At 38.4% G+C, this 22,194-nt stretch overlaps 1 protein-coding gene across 7 annotated transcripts in view; it reads right to left on the reverse strand.

Moving 5' to 3' along the window:
- The window catches only part of ralgapa2 (Ral GTPase activating protein catalytic subunit alpha 2), a 521,318-nt gene that overhangs the window by 238,004 nt on the left and 261,120 nt on the right, over positions 1-22,194 (reverse strand). For all 7 annotated transcript variants that reach the window (XR_011355999.1, XR_011356000.1, XM_069932375.1 and 4 more), the window contains exons 29-33: positions 16,074-16,184; positions 15,875-15,943; positions 15,642-15,779; positions 6,798-6,981; positions 1,653-2,436 (exon numbers count right to left, since the gene is read on the reverse strand). Coding sequence is in view for 5 of the 7 variants with exons in the window: in XM_069932375.1 (XP_069788476.1) it covers positions 1,653-2,436; positions 6,798-6,981; positions 15,642-15,779; positions 15,875-15,943; positions 16,074-16,184 (1,286 nt within the window). In the remaining 2 variants the exon portion in view is untranslated. The remainder of the gene's footprint in view (positions 1-1,652; positions 2,437-6,797; positions 6,982-15,641; positions 15,780-15,874; positions 15,944-16,073; positions 16,185-22,194) is intronic.

A 22,194-nucleotide genomic window follows, 5' to 3' on the forward strand; every position in this document is an offset into this window, starting at 1 on the left:
TTTTTGACTTCATAATCTCATTAAAATACCATGCATCCTTCAACAATTCTGCTTTCCTGTCTTATGACAGAATCAAAAGATATGTAACCATATAACGATTACAGCATAGAAAAAGGCCAATTTGGCCGAACACTTACTCCCACCCAACCTCACTGACCTACACTTAACCCATAACCCTCCATTCCTTTCCCATCCATATACATATCCAACTTCTCCTTAAATGCTAACATCGAGCCCGCTTATGCCACTTCGTCTGGAAGCTCATTTCACACACCCACCACTCTCTGAGTGAAGTAGTTCCCCCCTCATGTTTTCTCTAAACTTTTGCCCCCAACTCTCAACTCGTGTCCTCTCATTTGTACCTCCCCCTTTCTTAAAGGAAAAAGCCTCGCCACATCAACTCTGAATACCCCTAATAATTTTAAATACCTCAATCCAATCCCCTCTCAACCTTCTATGCTCTAAATAATAAAGATCTAACTTATTTAACCTTTTCCTATAACATAGGCACTGTAACCCCAGCAACATTCTAGTAAATTTTCTCTCCACTCTCTTCAATTTATTGATATCTTTCCTATACTTTGGTGACCAAAACTGTACACAATACTCCAAGTTTGGCCTCACCAATCAATGTCTTGTACAATTTTAACATAACATTCCTATACTCAATGCTGTGATTTATAAAGGCCAACATACCATAAGCTTTCTTCACCACCCTATCCACATGTGACTTCACCTACGGGAACTATGTACCATTATTCCTGGATCCCTCTGTTCTACTGCACTCTTCAATGCCCTAACATGCACCATGTATGTCCTATTTTGATTAACCCTACCAAAATGTAACACCACACTTATATGCATTAAACTCTATCTGGTATTTTTCAGCCCACTCTTCAAACTGGCCTACATCCCTCTGCAAGCTTTGAAACTCTTCTTCACTATCCACAGCTCCACCTATCTTAGTATCATCTGCATACTTATTAATCCAATTTAAGACCCCGTCAACCAGATCATTAATGTATATGACAAATAGCAATGGACCCAATATTGAACCCTGAGGCTTCCAATCTGACAAACAGTTATCTACCACTACTCTCTGACATCACCCATTCAACTATCGTTGAATACATTTTATTACTTCAATGTTGATACCTAATGATTGAACCTTCTTAACCAACCTTCCCTGAGGAACCTTATCAAAGGCCTTACTAAAATCCACATATACAACATCCACTGCCTTACCCTCGTCAACCATATTTTAAAATTTGCTTTTGCTTCAACCAAGTTCGTTATTTGTTCTTCAATATAATTAATTTGCATTGCCCAAAAATAGTTTTCATCACCAGAAAATTCAAACTTCTATATTATTGACCTGCCATTGATCAATAAAACAAAAGCTGTTTCCAGCTATACACATCATGGACTGCACCAAGTGAAGTGCACATTCATTGCATAAGCATGTAATAATTACTTTTGTTAATGCTTCCTCCAGATTTTTATGGATACAATTTGTCATTTTATTAATAGAATTTGTCAATTTTCACAATGCTGTTGCATTAGACCAGCATATTGCCTCAAATGCCTCCAAAGATTTCCACTGATTGAAATGACAGATTAAATTGAAGACATTCAAAAGATTAACAGCTTACCTTCGGTCCCAAGAATTCATCCCCAAGTCATTAAGAAGCAGTCTACAGTAGTAAAAGGGAGCCTGAGGTTCACGATGAGTCGATTCTTTTTGACTGGCCACACTCATGCAACGATCCTTGCTCCACCTGCAAATGTATTCCTCCTCCAGATTGCTTTGTCTCATTATAGCATCCATGATGTTCTTTTCTTGATCATGATTCATTCCAACTGGTGGTGGTGCTGGCTCACTGAATCCCAGCCTTGGATGTGGCAAGCATTCTGGACTGCTGTCAACTATGTCTTCAAGCAGCTGATCAAGTTCATCTTGCTCTCTTTGGTTTGCACAGCAGTCAGTCTTCTGCATGTTAGATTGACCAGCAACTGCAACATTAATATTTTGACAGTCTTTAGGGCAACTCATTGAGTTGCTAAATGGACAATATAGGAGTCGACCATCCCAAGAATATTTTCCAGAGATATCACGTACAATGACCCTCACATCTGATGCAGGAAGAATTGGCTCATGACCAGAAGTCTTTTTTAACATCATTGGTTCAGCAGGAATCTGAAGGTAGGAGATTAGGGTGCTGTCATTAAGTACAAAAAGTTGCAAATTTGGGCTTTTGAAAACCTCAGCAGATAGATCTGATGATTCAACGCAAGGGTTGTCATGGTTCTCATTCATGAGACTATGAAGTATAGCAGGGCCTGCTTTGAGTGGATAGTGACCTAAATGGTTAATCAGGTGTGTCATCACCATTCGTGCTGTAAGAGGGATCAACTCCAAACTTCTCCTCCTCTTACCTGTAACAAATGAAAGCAAATAATAAAGTATATAAAACAACACATCTTATTTTAAAACCATTTGAAAAATGAGCAGCCTTTATAGTTATTTTGTTCTTTTCCATACCTAATAAGATTCCATTTATATTTTATAAATCAGATGATTTGAATGGATCGCCTGCCTACCTTCAGATTTGAGTGAAAACACAGATGTACCTGAAAACTTTGCAGAACAGTGAAAGTAAGCCAAATGACAAGTGTCAAGATTTTCTGGTCGACATCATCATGGGGCGGCACAGTTTGTGTAGTAGCACAATGTGTTACAGCCCCAGTGATCAGGACCGAGATTGGATCCCACTTTGTAAGGATTTTGTACATTCTGCCCATGTCTCTGTGGATTTCCCCAGGGGCTCCTGTTCCCTCCCACCATTCAAAAACATATCAGAAGTGTAGGTCACAAGATAGAGGAACAGAAGCAAGCCACTAGGCCCATCGAGTCTGTTCCGTGATTCCTCACTAAGTTGAACTATGCTCACACCTAGTACCAATTTCCAGCCTTTTACTCATATGCCTTGATACCCTTACTAACGAGATACTTATCAATTTCTTGTTTAAATTCTCCCATTGATCTGACCTCCACCATTGTATGTGGCAGTGAGTTCCACAGATCCATGACCCTCTGACTAAAGAAGTTCTTTCTCATCTCTGTTTTGAATGGATAACTTCTAAGACGATGACCCCTTGTTCTTGATTTACCAAGGGAAACATCTGCATTCACTATGTCAAAACCTTTCAAAATTCAAAATGTTTCTATGAGATTCTCTCTCATTCTCCTATACTCCAATGAATACAATCCAAGAGCCAAATGTTCTGCATACATTAGCCCTTGCATTCCAGGAATCATCCTAATAAATCTCCTCTGCAGCCTCTCCAATAATATCTCATCCTTTCTAAGATAGGGGGCCCAAAACTGCACACAATACTCCAAATGAGATCTCACCAGGGCCCCATCAACACCTCTTTACTCCTATACACTATTTCTCTTGAATTGAATGCCAACATAGCATTCACTTTCTTCTCTACCAATCCCACCTGACATTAACTTTTAGGTTTCCCTGTAAAAGGACGCCAAGGTCCCTTTGCACTTCTGAGGTTTGAATTTTCTCCCCACCCAAATAGTATTCTGCCTGTTTATTTCCACTGCCAAAATGTAGAACCATACATTTCTCAATGTTGTATCTCATCTGTCATAATTTTGCCCAGTCTCCTAATTTGTCTAAATCCTTTTGCAACTTCAAACTTCCTGTTCTGCCACCTATCTTGGTGTCATCTGCAAATTTAGCCACAAAACCATTCATTCCATAATTCAAATAATTAATATAAATTTTAAACAGCAGTGACCACAAGACTGACCCCTGCAGAACACCGCTTGGTATAGGTAGCCATCCTGAACGGGATCCCTTAATTTCAACCCTTTGCTTCCTGCCTATCAGTCAATTTTCTATCCAGTCTAATATTGTCCCTGTAATTCCATGGGCCCTCATCTTATTAAGCAGCCTAACATGTGGCACCTTATCAAAAGCCTTTTGAAAATCCAAATATACAACATCCACAGCCTCTCCTTTGTCTATCCTACTTGAGATTTCTTAAAAAAACTCTAATAGGTTGGTCAGGAGGAACTACCCTTTAAAAAACCATGATGACTTCGATCTATCCTGTCATGTATCTCCAGGTATTTCAAAACCTCAGCCTGAGGATCAACTCTAATATCTTCCTAACCACCGATGCCAGACTAATAGGCCTATAGTTTCCTTTTTTCTGTATCCCACCTTTCTTAAACACAGAGCCACATTTGCAACCTTTCAATCCCCTGGAATCATGCCAGAGTCTATTGATTTCTGTAAGATCATTGCCAATGGGTGTAATTGGGTGGCATGGCCTCGTGGGCTGAAAGGACCTGTTATCGCGCTGTTTGTACGCGTAAATTTAAATCACCCAAGTGAAAGACAAACACAAAAGCTGTAGATGCTGGAATCTTGAGTAGACAAAGAATTGTTGGAGGAACTCAGTAGGTCAGACTGCATCTGTGAGTGGAAAAGGTCAATCAATGTTTGGTTCTGAACCCTTTATCCAAACAAGATGGAAGGGGGTGATGTAATCATTTCTCCCTTACCTGTCTCTTCACTTCACACCTTCTGTCTTATCACCTTTATACCCTTCTATTATTTCTTTACCCCTTTATTAACTGTATATCAACCCCTTCCCTCTCATCTTGATTAAAAAGTCCCAACCCATGGATGCTGTCTGAAATACTGAGTTTCTCCAGGAATTCTTTGACTGCTCACCAAAATGATATCCAGACTTCAAGATCAGTTGGGATCAGGGCCTCTTTTGCTGCACCAATCCAGATTAAATGCATATCACCAAGTTCTTTAATTTATAATTCAAGCATGTGCACTTCCATGAAATTGAAGTTCTTTGCAGGGAATGCCCTCAATGGAAGTGATTATTGCAAACGTAGCAGTTATGAGGTACAATGACTTCACCATATTTTCCCTTTCACCATTTAAGATAATTTCACTGTTCCATTTTTTTCACAATATTGTTTTAGTTAATCACATGGAGATGATTGGGTTGCAGACCACAGTAAGTGCACAAAACCATGCTTTTATCTGGAAGCACTAATATACATGCAAAAAAGAAAAACATATTACATATATTTTATGGTTTAGCAAATCACCTTTCCATTTCTTGTTGAGAGTAATAATTTTACAGTCAACTATTGTCTGCTCCTGTTTGTAAACAAAATTATGCCTTATCAATTGAAATGAAATACCTTCAAAATGAGTTTACATCAGCACGTGGGACGCATTTGAATCCCAAAAGCAGTCCCGCCAGCACAGAGCCAATGACATGACACACCTCTTTCATTGGTGATATCTTGTGTGCAATGCAATGCTAAGCTATTACTCCAAATATGGCTGTACTTATTACTCAGGTGGCTTGGAAAAAGGGAACAGCTGCAAAGGACAGAATGCTGGTGCATAACTGCAAGACTATAGTTCACGATTTTGAATACCCCCAAAAATAAAATAAAAGTCATTTTAACTACAGGGGTTAGTTGAAATGGATAGTTTAGTCCATTGATTAATATTTGCACATGATAACACTGACATGTAAACATTCACTACTGAAGTCCAGGCTGTTTCTGCTGAACACATCTGTATGCCCAAGCAGGGGATTGCAGGATGAAGGCAGTTATTCAAAGGATATTCTTATTCACTCCCAACCATCCATCTCAGTGACACAAATGAAAAAAAAAAAGTGAAAATATGGATAAGCTTGGCTGGACATTAATGATGTTAAAACCAAATGTTTCTAATGTACAGAAACATTCCAAAAATAACAGCAGCAAATTAATAAATTATGATAAATGTAAAAGCCTTAAAACAATAAAATTAAAAGTTTGAAGAAAAACTATAACCACTTGCCCTTATCTGCACCTATAGTTTCTATCTCCCTTCATCTATACATCCCATTGCCTCGAAAAAAAAGATTCATCCCATCACAGCCACAATTTTTCTCTCTCCTCCCATCAGGAAGAAGATTGATGAGTGTAAGATCACGCTACACTAGATTCAAGGACAGTTTCTTTCTTGCCGTTATCAGGTTCCTGAATGAATCTCACTATCGTAAAATTGTTTTGTTGCCTCAGTTCTAATCTTTCTCTATAAGTTTTGTCCTGTGTTTTACTTGCTGTAGTATGTATATCTAGCTGGACTGATTGCAAAACAGCTTATCACTGTATCTTGGTACATGTGATAATAAAGTTGAACTAATTTTTTGGTGTCATTGCCTCCAATTTAAATAAATTGAAAATTATAATCTTTGTACAAATTCTGAGAGTAGATTCCTCACTGTAAATCATCGAGAATTGCTGCAAATGCATTGCACCAATATATAAATCAAATAAACATATGAAATAAATACTTCATTCACTTGTAAACAATCATCAGTAAGCAGTCAAGAACCATGACTGATTGTACAAGAAAGTGGCATTTAAACACAACTTAAAAATCCTTGCAAACAAAAGGGCATTCCATCTAAGGTTTCCAATCAGCAATGCATTCACACAACCTATTTTTTTTGAATTGAATTAATTGAATTAAAATAATTCCTAATGGAAAATAGAGGCCACATTGAAAACTACTTCCCTTAAGTTTAATGTCTCTGTGACAGTATCTAACAACAATTTTTAATCAATATATTAATATCTTTAGGAAGAAAGTTAATTTTCATAAAATTTCGATAGTCTTTAATAACATAGAAGAAACAGGCTTAATAGAAGATATCCTGAGATATTCTAAATCTGAAAGACTTACTTTCTGTGACAGTAAGAAGAGTGCCAAAATCCTTTGAGACGTATGAATATGCTGGTTCAGAGTTCTTGACATTTCCCAATGTCAAAAATGGGTCATATTCGGTAGAGGAGACATCAGCAAGAGTCAGGAGGTATTGACTTTGTTGGGTGAAGAGGTGAGAGCCATAAACACAAGAATGCAAGACCTGCAAAAGGCAACAGATGGGTACAATGAACCTCACACAGCCATCATCTGATTTATTGAATTGTTCAGGAGTTAGAAAAACAAAAAAAAACAAAACTGCAGATGCTGGAATGCAGGGCAAACAATGAGAAGATAGAGGAGCTCAGCAGGTAAGGCAGCATCCATGAGTAGATGGTCATTCAAGTGTTTCAGTTTGGGTCCTTTTAATAGAAAATAAAGTTGGAAGGTGAGATATCAAGTATATGGAGGGGAAAGGATAGCTTTTTTTCATTCAATTAGCAAATATGCATTCAAACCCAAGATCCAGTGATGAAGACACATTCAGGAATAATCAAAGAAGATAACTGTTCTTCAAAACAAGTTAGAACCATAGAACACAATAGCACAGAAAACAGTTGGCCCTTCTGGTTTGTGCTGAAATATTATTCTGCTAGTTCCACAGGCCTGCACCCAGTTCTTAACCCTCCAGACCTCTCCCATCCATGTATCTATCCAATTTATTCTTTAAACTTAAGAGTGAGCCTGAACTTACCATGTCAGATGGCAGCTCGTTCCACACTCACACCTCTCTGAGTGAAGAAGTTCTTCCTAATGTTCTCCCTAAACCTTTCCTCTTTCACCTAAAGCCATGTCCTCTCGTGTTTATCTCTCCTAATCAAAGTAGAAAGAGCCTACTCACATTTACTCTATACCCCTCATAATTTTGCAAACCTCTATCAAATCTCCCCTCATTCTTCTATACTCCAAGGAACAAAGACCTAACCTGTTTAATCTTTCCCTGTAACTCAAGTCCTGAAGACCTGGCAACATCCTAGTGAATTTTTTATGCACTCTTTCAATCTTACTGATATCCTTCCTGTAGTTAGGGAACCAGAACTGCACACAATACTCAAAATTTACTCCAAAAATACTCCAAGGTTTGGGGTGGGGGGGGGGGGGGGTGGGGGGCGGTGACGTGATGAGGTAGAGCCAGGATCCAAGAATCTAGCTCTCCTGAGAAAAAAAATTTAAAAAGTGAAAAAAAATGAAGAGACCACAATTAAACTTCTGGAACCTATTCCTAAATAGACACAGTGCATTTTACAAAAAAGGATAAAAAGATCGCTGGCCTATAGGGAGTGCAACCAAGTAAACAGCCAGGAGAAGAAGAAAGGCCTTCCTTACAGATAGATCCAGGAGCTGTGCTGAAGGCTCCTATCTGAGTGGCAAGAGCTCCAAAAGCAGTAACTCAACGAACTTCAGCACTAACGGAGTTGCAGCAATGGAGGGACGATGAAGAAGAAGAGGATACGTCACTACGCATGTGCGGAAGACCTGAATATGAAGAGATCATTAAGGAAGGCAGCATGTTTGAACTGCTCCCTTCTGAAACTGAATTCTTGATAGAACTCCAGGCCAGCGATGAAGAGGAAGAAGAACAGAAGCAAGAAGAAACAGAAAAGGTTGTTGTTAAAAGAGGTACTAAAGTAACAAATGTCAACAAATATTCAGAAATTAAATACAGAACCTATGATTATAATGAAAGAGCTGAAAAGTGAAAATGAACATCAAGATATCAGTTGAAAAAAACTAAGAAGATTTATGATACAGTGAATAAATTGCAAAAGATATTTTATGATGTGGAGAGAGAGTTAAGAATGTGAAGTTTGATCTAGACGTGGTACAAGAAAGAATGGATAAAATGGAAAACAGCTCTACCTATTGTTAATAAATAGTTGGATTCATTAGAGTATTTCAGTAGAAGAAATAATATTAAAATTATTGGTCGTAAGGTGATGAAGGGGATAATATAATAACTTTTTTCTAATGTTGGATCCCAGCAGTCTTTGTACAAAATAAGTTCCAAGGAGATATTGAAATAGAGAGGGCCCATTGGGCTTTAAGACCAAAGCCATCACCTGAACAAAAACTGTGGCTTATATTGATAAAGTTTCTTCGTTAACAGATTGCGGTGTGGCTGAGGTAGCAGCAAGCAAGCACAAAACTCGAAAGACTGTACAACAGACTTTATTCCAGTAAAGGTCTGAACACCAGTTCATGCCTTGGTGGCTCCCCGTGTGACTGGCTCAGGAAGGCCCAGCTCAGGTCTGCCCCCTAGGGGGTCTATTCAAGTCAGCTGATTGACAGGTGGAGTCAGCCCCTTAGGTGGTCTTCCTGCAGCTACAGAGATCGCCCCCCCCTCCCTGCAGACGGCTGGTGGTCATAACACCACACAGGTTAGAGAACAAGTGCTGGAACTTGCAGCAAAGCAAGTTAAGGAAAGAAAGGGACCATTGGAATATAATGGAAATCAGATTTTCTTTTTTTTTGATATTCATTTTGAACTATCGAAGAGAAGGAAAGAATTTAACCCAGTGAAGAATACTTTGTGGAGGGAAAAAAAAGTTACAGCTTTATCTTATATCATCCTGCAAATCTTAAGGTTTTTGTCCAAGGAGGACTGAATAAGTTATTTACAGCCCCGGGCGGGCAGAAGAGTACAGAGATGTTTTACTGGATATTTGTCGAGAAGTTGATCAGAGAGCAGCCCAGCAAGCAGGAGCATGAAATTCTTTTTGAACATAATAGATAATTATGAATGGAAGTAGAAATGAATATTCAGGGGAGCAGGAGAAAAATGGACTGACATCTACCGAATCATGTGTGTGTAACTGGCTTTGACGTTAATGTTGTAGTGCATTATTGTAATAACATTAATTGCGGGATTTTTTTGTCTATCTTGTTATTATTAAATAAAAGCATATTTGTGGGATAAATTGTGTCCAACAATTTTATTACCTGAAAAGTGTGAAATAGAAAGTTTGATTTGTAATAAATCTATCAAGATAATAAGAAAACAAGAAATTCATAGATCTAGACAACGGTGGGAAACTAACCTAATTGTTGATATTAGTGAGAAAAATTGGTTGGAACTGTGTCAGGACAGCATGACAATAAATGTCAGATTATAGATTGGTTCTTACCCCACAGAAATCAAGAAATAGGTACCTTTTTATACCCCACTTGGTCATGTTCAAAATGGAGACCTTTTTGGATGGAATTAAGAGTATTTTTTAGAACAGGTTACCAAAGTTAAATTTCCTCAAGATCCAATGCTTTTCTTAGGCAGTAATATAGGTGGGATAAGACCAAAATTGAAATTGAATGTGTTTCAAAAGGAATTCGTGAAAATTGCATTAGTGGTTGCAAGAAAATGTATAACAGCAACATGGAAATCTGATTCACATTTGGGAATGGACAGATGGTATGCTGAAATACATAGTTGTATACCTCTTGAATAAATTACATATAATTTAAGAAATAAATATGGTATTTTCTTAAAGATTTGGTGCCTATATTTACATATCGTGGATATTACATGATGAAAACTATCCCCTAAACCTCAAGAACCTTATCAACTTCTTGAAATTAACATGTAAAGGCAAAATTTGATTGAATGTTAACTTCAGTAAACAGATTTTTTTCTTTCATTTCTTGTATTTTTTCTTTTTTCTCTTTCTTTTTTATGTTTTGGGGCTAGGATGATTGGGGAAGGGAGAGGTTGGGCAGATATATTATGTATTATTGATCTGAGACATATGTGGGATATTTTCTACATCTAGATATTAATGCATGCATGAAACATAAATAAAATATTCAAAAAATAGTCCTAGGTGGCTGGAACCTATTTTTAAGTAACGTTTATTTATAATAAGCAAGTTTAAAACATTTTGCTGAAAATATTTTCAATTTTCATTATTTTTAAAGATTTTGAACTCCAATTTTAGGTATTATCCACCTTTATCTGGTTCCACTATTTTTATCTTTTTATCTACTCCCATCCGTACTTTAATTTTCCGTCATTCTGGTGACCTCTCCCTCTACCCATCTCTCATCTAACAACTTATCACCCCCTCCTCTTTTTTCCTCCTTGACATATACAAGTCTCCATAAAGGGTCCTGACGTTGACTAACGATTTCTTCCCATGGATGCTACTTGACATGTTCAATCTCTCCAAATTTTTTTTTAAAGTTTTACCTCCCTGACAGTGCTGTTTACAGTTAGCTCATTTAATAAACAGCACATGCCTGCACCATTTCTTTTCAGTCAATCCCATGTTGTTTGTTCCTCTAAGTCCCAATTAAAAGCAAAGTCAACCCAAGGCGACAAATCGCAGCTTTGGTACTGTATTGCAACCATGTGAACAAAATAAAGTTCATCCTTAACAAATAAAGACAAGGCAAATTCTTAATTTGATAATTAATGAAATGCTGCATAACATTTATGTAATTATTAATAATTCCACTAATCACGTATATTTTTATTTCTGAATGGGTAATAATAAGGGTGAGATGTGCATTTCAAATCCATTTGGTTCAAAATTTTGATATGGATATTCAAGGTGATATTTCTTTGGAATCTAGCTTTGATTGAAAACTTAAGAAAAATAAAAATTGAAACAATTTTAAGCAAAATGTTTTATGGTACTTTAAAATACATTCCAGCAATCATTTGTTTTAAAATACAAACATTTTATCTCATTGAGACCTTGCTGCTGATATCTTTTCATCACTAAGACTTGGGTTTGAATCTCTATTATGAAAAAGCTCCTCTCACAGCAATAGCAGTTATTTTTAAAGTGAGTTCAGGCTGCCTGGTGCAAAAAAAATCAATGTTTTAAACCACCAATATAATTAGAAACCTCCGCCAAAAAGAACAATTTTTAATGGATAAAATGCTACATTGATTCAGTGATGGCTTGTGATCTGCAACTATTGCATATTTCTCTTGGATAACTCACTACCCAGTGATGATCCAGGTACTAATAAACCTCAGTTCTTCTTGCAAATAAGTATGCTGCAAAATTTCAGCTCATCAACTCTGAATATGCTGATTTAAACTGGGGAAGCTCCAGGATGCATTTTCAATGTATGGAATATTTTGATTACATAGCTGAATGCTTGTTCAATTGGAATTGTATTGTGGAATTTGTATTGGACTGAAATTGCATTTCCTAAAAAATGACTGGGTAAAGAATATTACTGTTGAGTTTTTTTAAAAAATAAATGATATGATTATCAGATCTTTGTGCTGAAGGTTTAGGAACATAGGTCATATTTTTCTGATCTTGCCAACTCCACCTGTTTAACGCTCATATCTGCTCATCGCTTCTCGTCTATCCCTCTTCTAATCCATTAACTTCCTATTAATATTAGGTGCTCCTATTTGGACAGAGCAGAAGAAACAGCAGTATACTTGGTGCACTGGGAGGAAATGAGGGGCCACACTCTAAGAATGGGGTGTTCAATGTGACCTCAATGGAGAAAGGTAATGTTCTTCAAATGGGCAATATTTTAATGAGCTTGCTCCAAGTCTCATGAGGGTTTAATAAGTGATAGTAAGAGATTCAGATACGTTGCAGAAGGGAATAATTGCACAACTATTTTGTAAAAGAAGGCTTTGCCTAGCCAATTCAAAAGTCACAAATTCAAAAGATTAAAATGTACATTAGCTAGAATAGTCCAATTATCCACATTATAAACCAAAATTTATAATTTTCACTGTCAATGTACCAGGTTCCCAGTACCTAGAAGGATTTGCTGTATGAGTAATTTTGCAATGACAGACTGCAGGTACAGACAGAAAGGAATGGCAAGATGAAAAATAACAAAAAAAAAGCAGTGAAAATTTGATACAGTAAAACACAAGACAGTCAGGTTGAAATTATGAATTACAGGCATGAACAACATATTCCAGGAATGAGAATTACATTAAGCCAAGGAACATTTTGTTCAGGACTTAATTTCTCCCCTTTACTAAACATCAGTTTTGTTTTTTTTTCTTTTAAAAAAATAAATGCTATATAATGATCAATCTCAGCAGTCTGCTCTTCTTTAAAACGGATTTTCATTGCAGTGCAGCTGTTGGTTCTCTCAGTAATTATATAATTGAAGTTCACTCCCAAACATGATCTGCTGATTGCCCTTTCATAGGGGCTTTTCTGGGGCTAAATGAAAGGCCACAAAATAACGTTCCAATGTTGACAGAGGATAACCTTACTAGAGTATTGCTACAGCAATTGTTCTGTCTGATAAAGAAAGACCAAATGTCTATTGTGAGTCAGCCAGAAAGCAGCATTATTAATGTAACTGCAAGATGTCACTCCGATTTGTAAGATAGCATAATTACTGAGGTTGGTTTTTAAACTGTTTTTCATAATGTCCATTTTCCATTCTAAACAAATCTATATGTAGCTACAAGGAGCAAAATGAAAAAAAAATACAACTAGATTTTACTCATTGACAGATTACAAAGAAACAAGAAAGAGTTGTTAATTTTGCAGAGAGAAATCAACACTTTCCAGCACACTTCAAGCCAATTGAAACTCTGCTCAGACTACAGATATTAATTCTTTATCGCAAAAAGGAGCACCTTAAAATTACGTATTCCAGAAACAATTTAAGGACAAATAATAAGCATATAAATACAGACTTTAGTGTACATGAACTATACTGAAGAAAACATTGAGGAAAATGAATATCCAGGTTAATGATAAGTATGTGTAATACAGTGATTCCTAAAGTCAGTGCTGGGACTCTCCTTCCCCCACCCCCCCCCCCCCCCGCCCGCCCCCGCCATGGGCAGTGGAAAGATCTAAGGGTGTGGTGAGGGAAAAGGGGATGGTCAGGGGGCAATGAGGAAAAAGGGACGTTCTGAATCTTCAGTCTTGTTATTATTCAGTTTGCTGTTGCAAAGTTTAATGAAGAAGTCAGTGCAGTAATTTTCTGGCCAGACCTGGGGTGGCAGTGGTGAGCAAAATAAACAGTGATCTGGTCTTGGTGGCCGCCATGCTGTACTTGCGCCACTACCCTCTGCTCAATGTTGCCACCAGCCCCCTGCTCAGTGCTGACATTTACTCTTCCACCCTACTCAGTGCCACCACTACACCACCACGCCCCACCCCGCTCAGCACTGCCACTAACCCACCAACCCCTCTCAGCCTGCTTCCACCCCTCCCACCCTGTTCAGTGCCGCCACCAATCCCCCACCCCGCTCAGTGCTGCCACCAACCCCCTCTCAGCGCCTCTGTCACAAGTCCCCTCCACTCAGCGCTGCCACTAGCCCCCCCCTCAGCACCATCTCGAAACCCCACCCCCTCAGCTCAATGCCACCTCTAAACCCCACCACCACCACCACCGTGCTGTTGTATGTGAGGTGCTTGGAATGTGGCTTGGAGGCCAAAGGGGTGGCAGCCCAAAAATGCTTGAGAACCACTGACTAACACAACCTTTAACGACATAAAACAAAGCAAGCGAAGAAACCATCAAAAGCATAACATCAGTTTGCACTTTTAAAGGTAGATATGATATCCTAAATTCTTGCTCTTTTCCAAAAGCTCTACATTTTTTTCAAATATTCATTGAATATATTTTGAAATATACTAATTTGGTTCCCCTACCCCTTCAGTCAGTCTATGACAGAAGAAAATTATAAAAAGCTTAAAAAATTGAAATAAAAATGTAAATTATCAACAGGTCAGGCAATGTCTCTGTAAAGAGAAAAAGTTTCAGTTTCATGACCTGAATAATTTTGATGAAGAATCATAAACTCAAAATGATCATTCTCTTTTTCTCTTCCTCTTGTTTTTTTCACTCTGCTATTCGGCATTCATAATTTCAACCAAAATTGTACTAGATCTCAACATGTAATTTCATAGTTTATTATGCTTCTTTCCTTGAAGGCTAGTTATCTTTGTAGGACTGAATCAAATGCACTAACTCCATTAATTTGCCTATTTCCATTTAAAATGATAAAATTTGGCAAAATCTTCAGTTACTCAATAATGTTTCTCAAGGTAAACTAGTGAACATATTATTGTATTTAGCACAGTGCAATTTAGGAGGAAAATTTATCCAATCAATCAACACGTAAACAAGCTCTTCTCAATGTTTCATGAAGTGAATGTCAGCATTCTTTTTCAAGGTTTAAGTGCTCAAGTTTTCACCACAATTATTTTGCCCTCAATGAATTTGTCAAAAGAGGTCTGTGATAAGGCTCAAGGATAACAATAGAGTTCACAAGCAGAACACCATCTGCTGGAGAAACTCAGTGGGGTGGAGCAGCATCAGTGAGATTAAAAAAAACGCCAGTGTTTTGGACTGATGAAGGGTTCCAGTCTACAACGTTGACTACTTTTTCCTCCCACTGATGCTGAGACCCCCCCCCCAGAAGATTGTGTTTTGCTCCCGATTCCAATACCTGCATTCTCTTGTGGGTCTCCTGAACAGAGGGCACAAAATTTGGGAGCAATTGCAATAGATAAGGCATTTAATGATTAGAGATTTTGACTGTTATTGTGGAAGGGCAGCAAAGCTAAAGCAGGTAGAAAAACACATGTAAATCAATATCATTTTCTATTGTATTTAGATTTAATTCTCCATCCGGGTGAACACAAACTTACCCTTTTCTATATTCCTCTTTCTCCAAATGTCCCCTGCCCCATGCCATTCTAATACTAATGTAAAGACATTCCAGATACACTAAGGTGGTACATGCATGATTAATATATGATCGCAGTTTGTTTGAGATTACTGATTGTCTCAGACTTTCATAAAATGAATATTATTATTCAATAATCCCAGTTGTGGAAGTTCTAAACTAGTTGACAAAGACGTACATACCCTGTATATATAGTCCAGTAATGGTGCACGGCGTGCCATTTGGTCTTCCATCAAAGTTGCACTGATTGGCTCCAATAAGGCATCCACAGACATTGCCATACACCAATCCAAGAGACAAAGTAGTAGAGATACTATTAACTGAAAGGGAGGGAAATATAACGCAGTGCTCCACATTAATCTCAGTTTGAAATGTTGCTTTCAGCTGAAAAAAGAGCAACATATGCCATGCTCACCCTTCTGTCTGCATCCACAGTTGAATGTTCTGCACTGGGCAGGAGAAACGCAATGGTAGCAACTAGGATCTGCATTGAAAAATATTCAGGATTATTAAAGTGATAAAACACTCATGCTTAACATACTTCAATCCATTTCAATGGCACAATGTGATTATCACTCTCACTTTAAAAAAAAACTCTCAAGAAAGCAAGTTACCTCAGCAATTTTCTTGGGAAGCTGCGATTCGTACTTCTTAAGCCTTTCCATATGAGCAACTAACAACTTCAGCATGTCACAAGCCACTTCAGCCACCACTTTGTTGGAAAACTAAAAAAACAACCACATCACCGAAAATATAAACCAGAGCTACACAAGTATTACCAGAATCTAACCATGATTATTGAGAAATAATTAGTTTTGGATTAACTAAGCTTATGAGCTGATTTGCAAAGTTCAGAAGCCATAGAAAAATTAAAACATACAAGGGTGATTCCGAATAGAATAAAACAAAAAGTGATCAATACGCTGGTAACTGAAAGCAAATGAAAAATGTTATCATATAAATTTGCACTGGCTGAAACAAGCATTCTGTCAACCAAATTAATATTGTTTGAAAGTAAAAGGCTTCACATCTCAGCCTGCGGAGACATGCATTCTCAAACATCAAGGGGTTCTGTTTGTATGTATTTGAATTTATTATGACATTGTTAGTTTCTCAGAATCTTATGCAATGAATGAACTCTCTCTCTATACATCAGTGGGTTAAGTAACATGAGGTAAATGCAATTTGCAATTAGAGCCATTGTATACGACAGGAGAGAAAACAGGCCATTCAGTCCTTCTGGTCTTTTCCAAACTATTAATCTGCCTAGTCCCACTGACCTGCACTGAGCCCATAACCCTATATGCCTCTCCCATCCATGTTTCTGTTCAAATTTTTCCTAAATGTGAAAATTGAGCCTGGATTCACCACTTCAGCTGGCAGCTCATTCTACACTCCCACTACTCTGTGTGAATAAGTTCCTCCTCATGTTCCCCCCAAATTTTTCCCTTTTCTCTCTTAACCCATATCCCCTACTTGCATTTACTCCATCTATATCCCTCATCATTTTGAAGATCTCTATCAAATCTCCCTTCATTCTTCTACGATCCGGGGAATAAAAACCCAACCATTCTCTATAACTCAGTTCCTGAAGTTTAGGGAACATCATAGTAAAACTTTTCTGTAGTTAGGCGACTAAAACTGCACTCAATACTTCAAATTTGTTCTCAGCAATATACAACTTTACCATAACATCCCAACTCCTGTACTCAATACTTTGATTTATGAAGCCCAATATGCCAAAATCTCTCATTACAACCCTATCTAACTGTGATGCCACTTTCAGGCAATTATGTATTGGTATTCCCAGATCCCCCTGTTCTACAGCACTCCTCAGTGCCCTACCAGTTATCATTTGTGACCTTTCTTGGTTTGTCCTTCCCAAATGCAACACCTTGCACTTGTTTACAATAAGTTCCATCAGTCTGTATTTCCAGCTGGTCCAGATCCCTCTGCAAGCTTTGAAAGCATTCCACACAGTCCACAGCCTCCAATCTTTGTATCATCTGCAAACTAGCTGATCCAATTTACCACATTATCATCCAATCACTGATATAGGTAATAAACAACAATGGTCCCAGCAGTGATCCCTGAGGCACATCACTAGTCAAAGGCCTCTCATCTCAAAAGCAATCATCCATTACCACACTCTGGCTTCACCCATCTAGCCAATGTCAAATCCAGTTTACTACCTCACCATAAAAACCGAGTGTTAAAACCTTCCTAACTTCACACGTAGAACCCTGTCAAAAACCTTACTAAAATCCATGTAGACAACATCCACAGCTTTTCCTTCATCAACATTCCTGGTAACCTCCTTGAAAAACTAGAAGATTGGTTAAACATGACCTACCATGCACAAAGCCATGTTGACTATCTGTAATCAATCCCTGGCTATCCAAATATTTTATTATCCAATCTCTTAGGACTCCTTTCAATAATTTACCTACTACTCACCCGCCTATAATTTCCTGCGTTACTTTTGGAGTCTTTTTTAAACAACAGAATAACATGTCCTACCCTCCAATCCACCGACACCTTGGGTGGTTAAGGACATTTTAAATATTTCTGCCAGAGCCCCTGCAATTTCTGCACTAGCCTCCCTGAAGGTCCAAGGGAATATCTTGTCAGGCCCTGGGAATTTATCTACCTTTATTTGCTTTAAGACAGGAAGCACTCCTCCTCTTTAACATGTATGAGTTCCATAACCTCACTGCCTGTTTCCATACTTCCCTAAACTCTGTGCCAGTTTTGAGTAAATACTGAGGCAAAAAAAAAAACAATTTAAGATCGCCCATCTCTTCTGGCTCCATACTTAGCAGACTAATCTGATTTTCAAGGGAACCAATTTTGTCCCTTACTATCCTTTTGCTCTTAATATACCTGTAGAAACCCTTAGGATTCCAAAGCAACCTCATGTTTTCTCCTGATTTTCTTCTTCAGTTTTTTTCTTGAATTTTAAAAAAATATTCCAAAGGACGTCATTTGCTCCTTATTGCCTATACCTGCCATAAACCTCTCTCTTTTTCTTGACCAGATCCCCAATATCCCTTGAAAATTAAGGTTTTCTATGCCTGTTAACTTTGTCTTTAACCTTGACAGAAATTCTGTACTCTCAAAAATTTGCCTTTGAAGCTCTTCCACTTTCTTGACAGAAAACCTTATCCTAATCCATGCTTTATAGATTCTTCATTTCCTCAAAATTGACCTTCCTCCAGTTTAGAATCTCAAACTGAACACCAGACCTATCCTTATCTATAATTAACTTGAAAGATCTCTGGCTCAAAATGTTCCCCTACACATACTTCTGTCACCTGTCCAGTCTGGTTCCCTAATAGGAGATCCAGTAATGTACTCTCTCATTGGTCACTCTATTTATTGATTTAGAAAACCTTCCTGAACACATTTGACAAACTCCAAGCCATCCAACCCTTTTACAATATGGGAGTATCAGTCAATACGTGGAAAGTTAAAATCTCCTACAATCACAACTTTATGTTTCCTGTAGCTGTCTGCTATCTCTCTACAAATTTGCTCCTCCAATTCTTGCTGACTATTGGGCTGTCTATAATCCAACCCCCAAGAGCGTTCCTCAGCTCCATATAGGCTCAGTAGATGAGTCCTCTGGTCTGTCCTGTCTGAGCACAGCTGTGATATTTTCCCTGCCAAGCAATCCCACTCCTCCCCCTTTCATCCCTCCTGCTCTATCGCATATGAAGTAACGGACCCTGGAACAATGAGCTGCCGGTCCTGCCCCTCCTACAACCAAGATTTAGTAATGGGCACAATGTCATAATTCTGCATTACAATTGAGAACAGCTGGCTTGCAAATTCAGTAGCTATTTTCTACTGAGACATTTACTTGCTCAGTAGAAAATCAGAAGTTGCATCTCTATAATAAAGATATTCTTCACAGCCATCAAACAACTGCAACAAAATCAGAATCAGTCATAATTTATTGTCACGAACAAGTCATGAAATTCTCTGTTTATGCTGGAGCTTCATAGTCCAAACATACATATTATAACCATCTTACAACATTATTATAAAAAAAAAGTGCATGAAAAGTAAGGCAGTGTCTTTGGTTCATTGATTATTCAGGAAACCGATGACAGCAGGGATGAACCTGTCCTTGTGCTGCTAAATATCTTTAGGCTCCTGTACCTTTTTCCTGATGAGAGCAGAGTGAAGAGGGCAACCAGCCAGAATGCTCTCCATGGTGCACCTGTAGAAGTTTATGAGAGTCTTTGGTGACATACCGAATCTCCTCAGACACCTCACAATGTATAGCCGCTGACAAAGATTTCTTTGTGATTGCATCAACATGGAGGGTCCAGGACAGATCCTTGGAGATATTGACACCCAGGAATTTGAAGTTATTGATCCTCTCCACTACTGAACTCTGGGTTGCATTCCCCTGATTTCTTCCTGAAGTCCACATAGTTTTGCTGATGTTGAGCACAAGGTTATTGTAGTTACATCAGCTGATATATTTCATTTCTGTATGCTTCCTCATTGCCGTTTGTGATTCTACTGACAACTGTTGTGTCACTGGCAAACTTGTAGATGGCATTGGAATTATACCTGGCCACACAGTCATGGGTAATATAATGAGTAGAGCAGTGGGCTGAGCACTTGTACTTGGGGTGCACCTGTTTTGATAATCAATGAGGAGGAGAAGGCGTTGTTTCAAATTCATACTGACCATGGTCTTCCGATGAGAAAGTCAAGTATCCAGTTGCAGAGGGGGCTTCAGAGGCTCAGAGTTTGTAGCTTCTTGTCCAACACTGAGGGAATAATGGTATTGAAGGCTGAGCTGTTTTCGAGGTGATCCAGAGCTGAGTGGAGAGCCAGTGATATTGCATTTGCTGTGGAGTGATTGTGACGGTAGGTGAATTGCAGTGGGTCCAAACTTTGCTTAGGTTCGTGTTAATTCTGCTCATGACCAGCCTCTCAAAGCTTTTCATTACAGTAGAAGTTAGTGCTACTGGGTGGTAATCATTGAGGCAGCACACAATGTTCTTTTAAAGCAGGTGGAAACCTCTTACTGCACAATGAGGAGTTGAAAATGTCCGTAAACACTCCAGCTCATTGGCTAGTGCAGATTTTCAGTACTCTGGCAGGTATACCGTCAGGGCCTGACACCTTGAGAGGGTTCACCCTCTTGAATGTTGTTCTGATGTCTTCCTCAGAGACAGATATAACAGGGTCATCAGCCTTTTCAGGGATTCTAGTAGGCACTGTTTGGTTCTTCTTAAAGCGGGCATAGAAGGTATTCACCTCATTGGGTTGTGAAGCATCACAGCTATCTATAGTGTTCGCTTTTTTGCTTTGTAATGGCCTGCATTCCCTGACATAGCTGTCTCTGTCTCTAGCTTCCTCCGGAATTGTCAGCTTGCTTCAGAGATGGCCTTTTGCAGGTTGTACCTGGACTTCTTGTAAATTCAGAATTATCTAGCAAATATCATTCTTAGCTCTTGTTTGGTAACACAGAGAATTAAAAAAAGATGCCTCTAAAATAAAGCTTGGGAAATGCATAACAACAACAAATCAGTTCCGTTATTTTTTTTGTGCACCACACTCCACCAATAGGTACTATACAAGAAAAACGCTTTCTTCGTGCATTCATGTGCTAATTAATATTAATGAACTATGTCTATGAATATAAAAATAGACTTGAGGAAAATCGGTAAGGATATAAAAGATTGATAGACTAGGTTTGAAAAGACACATTAATGATATGGAAGAAGGAACAGAGTGTAGTGCATTTAATTGGCTGATAACACTAAATTGAGTGTTAAAGCAAATTGTGCAGAGGATACGGGGTGTGTGCAGGGAAATATAGATAGGATAAGTGAGTGGGCAAGAACCTCGCAGATATAGTACAATGTTGGTCAATGTGAGGTTATCCACTGTTAGGAAAAATGGAAGATCTGATTATTTAAACGGAAAGCATTCGTAGCATGCTACTACACATGACTTGAGTGCTTGTGCATGAATCGCAAAAATTTTGTTTGCAGGTGCCACAGGCTATCAAGAAGGCAAATTACATTTTGGCCTTCATTGCTAGAGGAATTGAATTTAGGAGCAGGGAGATTATGCTGCAACTCCGCAATATGCTGATGAGGCTGCATCTGGAGTACTGTGTGCAGTTCTGGACTCCTTACTTGAGGAATGATGTACTGGCTTTGGAGGCGATGCAGACAGGTACACCCAGTAGATTTCAGAGATGAGTGGGCTAGCCTATGAGGAGAGATTGAGTTGTCTGGACTGCTCTCACTGCAATTTAGAAGAATGAGAGGGCACCTTATAGAATCATATAAAATTATGAGAGGCATAGATAAGACAGAGGTAGGTGTTGCTTCCATTGGTAGGAAGACTAGAACTAGGGGACAAAACTTCAGGATTTGGTGTAGTGTTGAACTGCTTTTTGCCGAGGGTGGTGAATCCATGGAATTCACTGCCCATTGAAGCAGTGGAGGCTATCTCAGTAAATATATTAAAGACAAGATGGATACATTTTTACATCATAGGAGAATTAAGAAATTTTTGGAGATGAACCAAATATCAGATCAGTCATTATCTGATTGAATGGTGGAGCAGGTTCGACGGGTTGGATAACCTTCTCCTGCTCCTATTTATGTTCTTATTAAGGTTCCTGTCCCAATGCTAACTTTTATTTATGGATATTTTTTCCTACCCAAATCCATGAAGCTACACAAAAATCATTTGTAT

This window comes from Narcine bancroftii, chromosome 4 (assembly GCF_036971445.1).
Source record: "Narcine bancroftii isolate sNarBan1 chromosome 4, sNarBan1.hap1, whole genome shotgun sequence".
Classification (NCBI taxonomy): Eukaryota; Metazoa; Chordata; class Chondrichthyes; order Torpediniformes; family Narcinidae; genus Narcine; species Narcine bancroftii.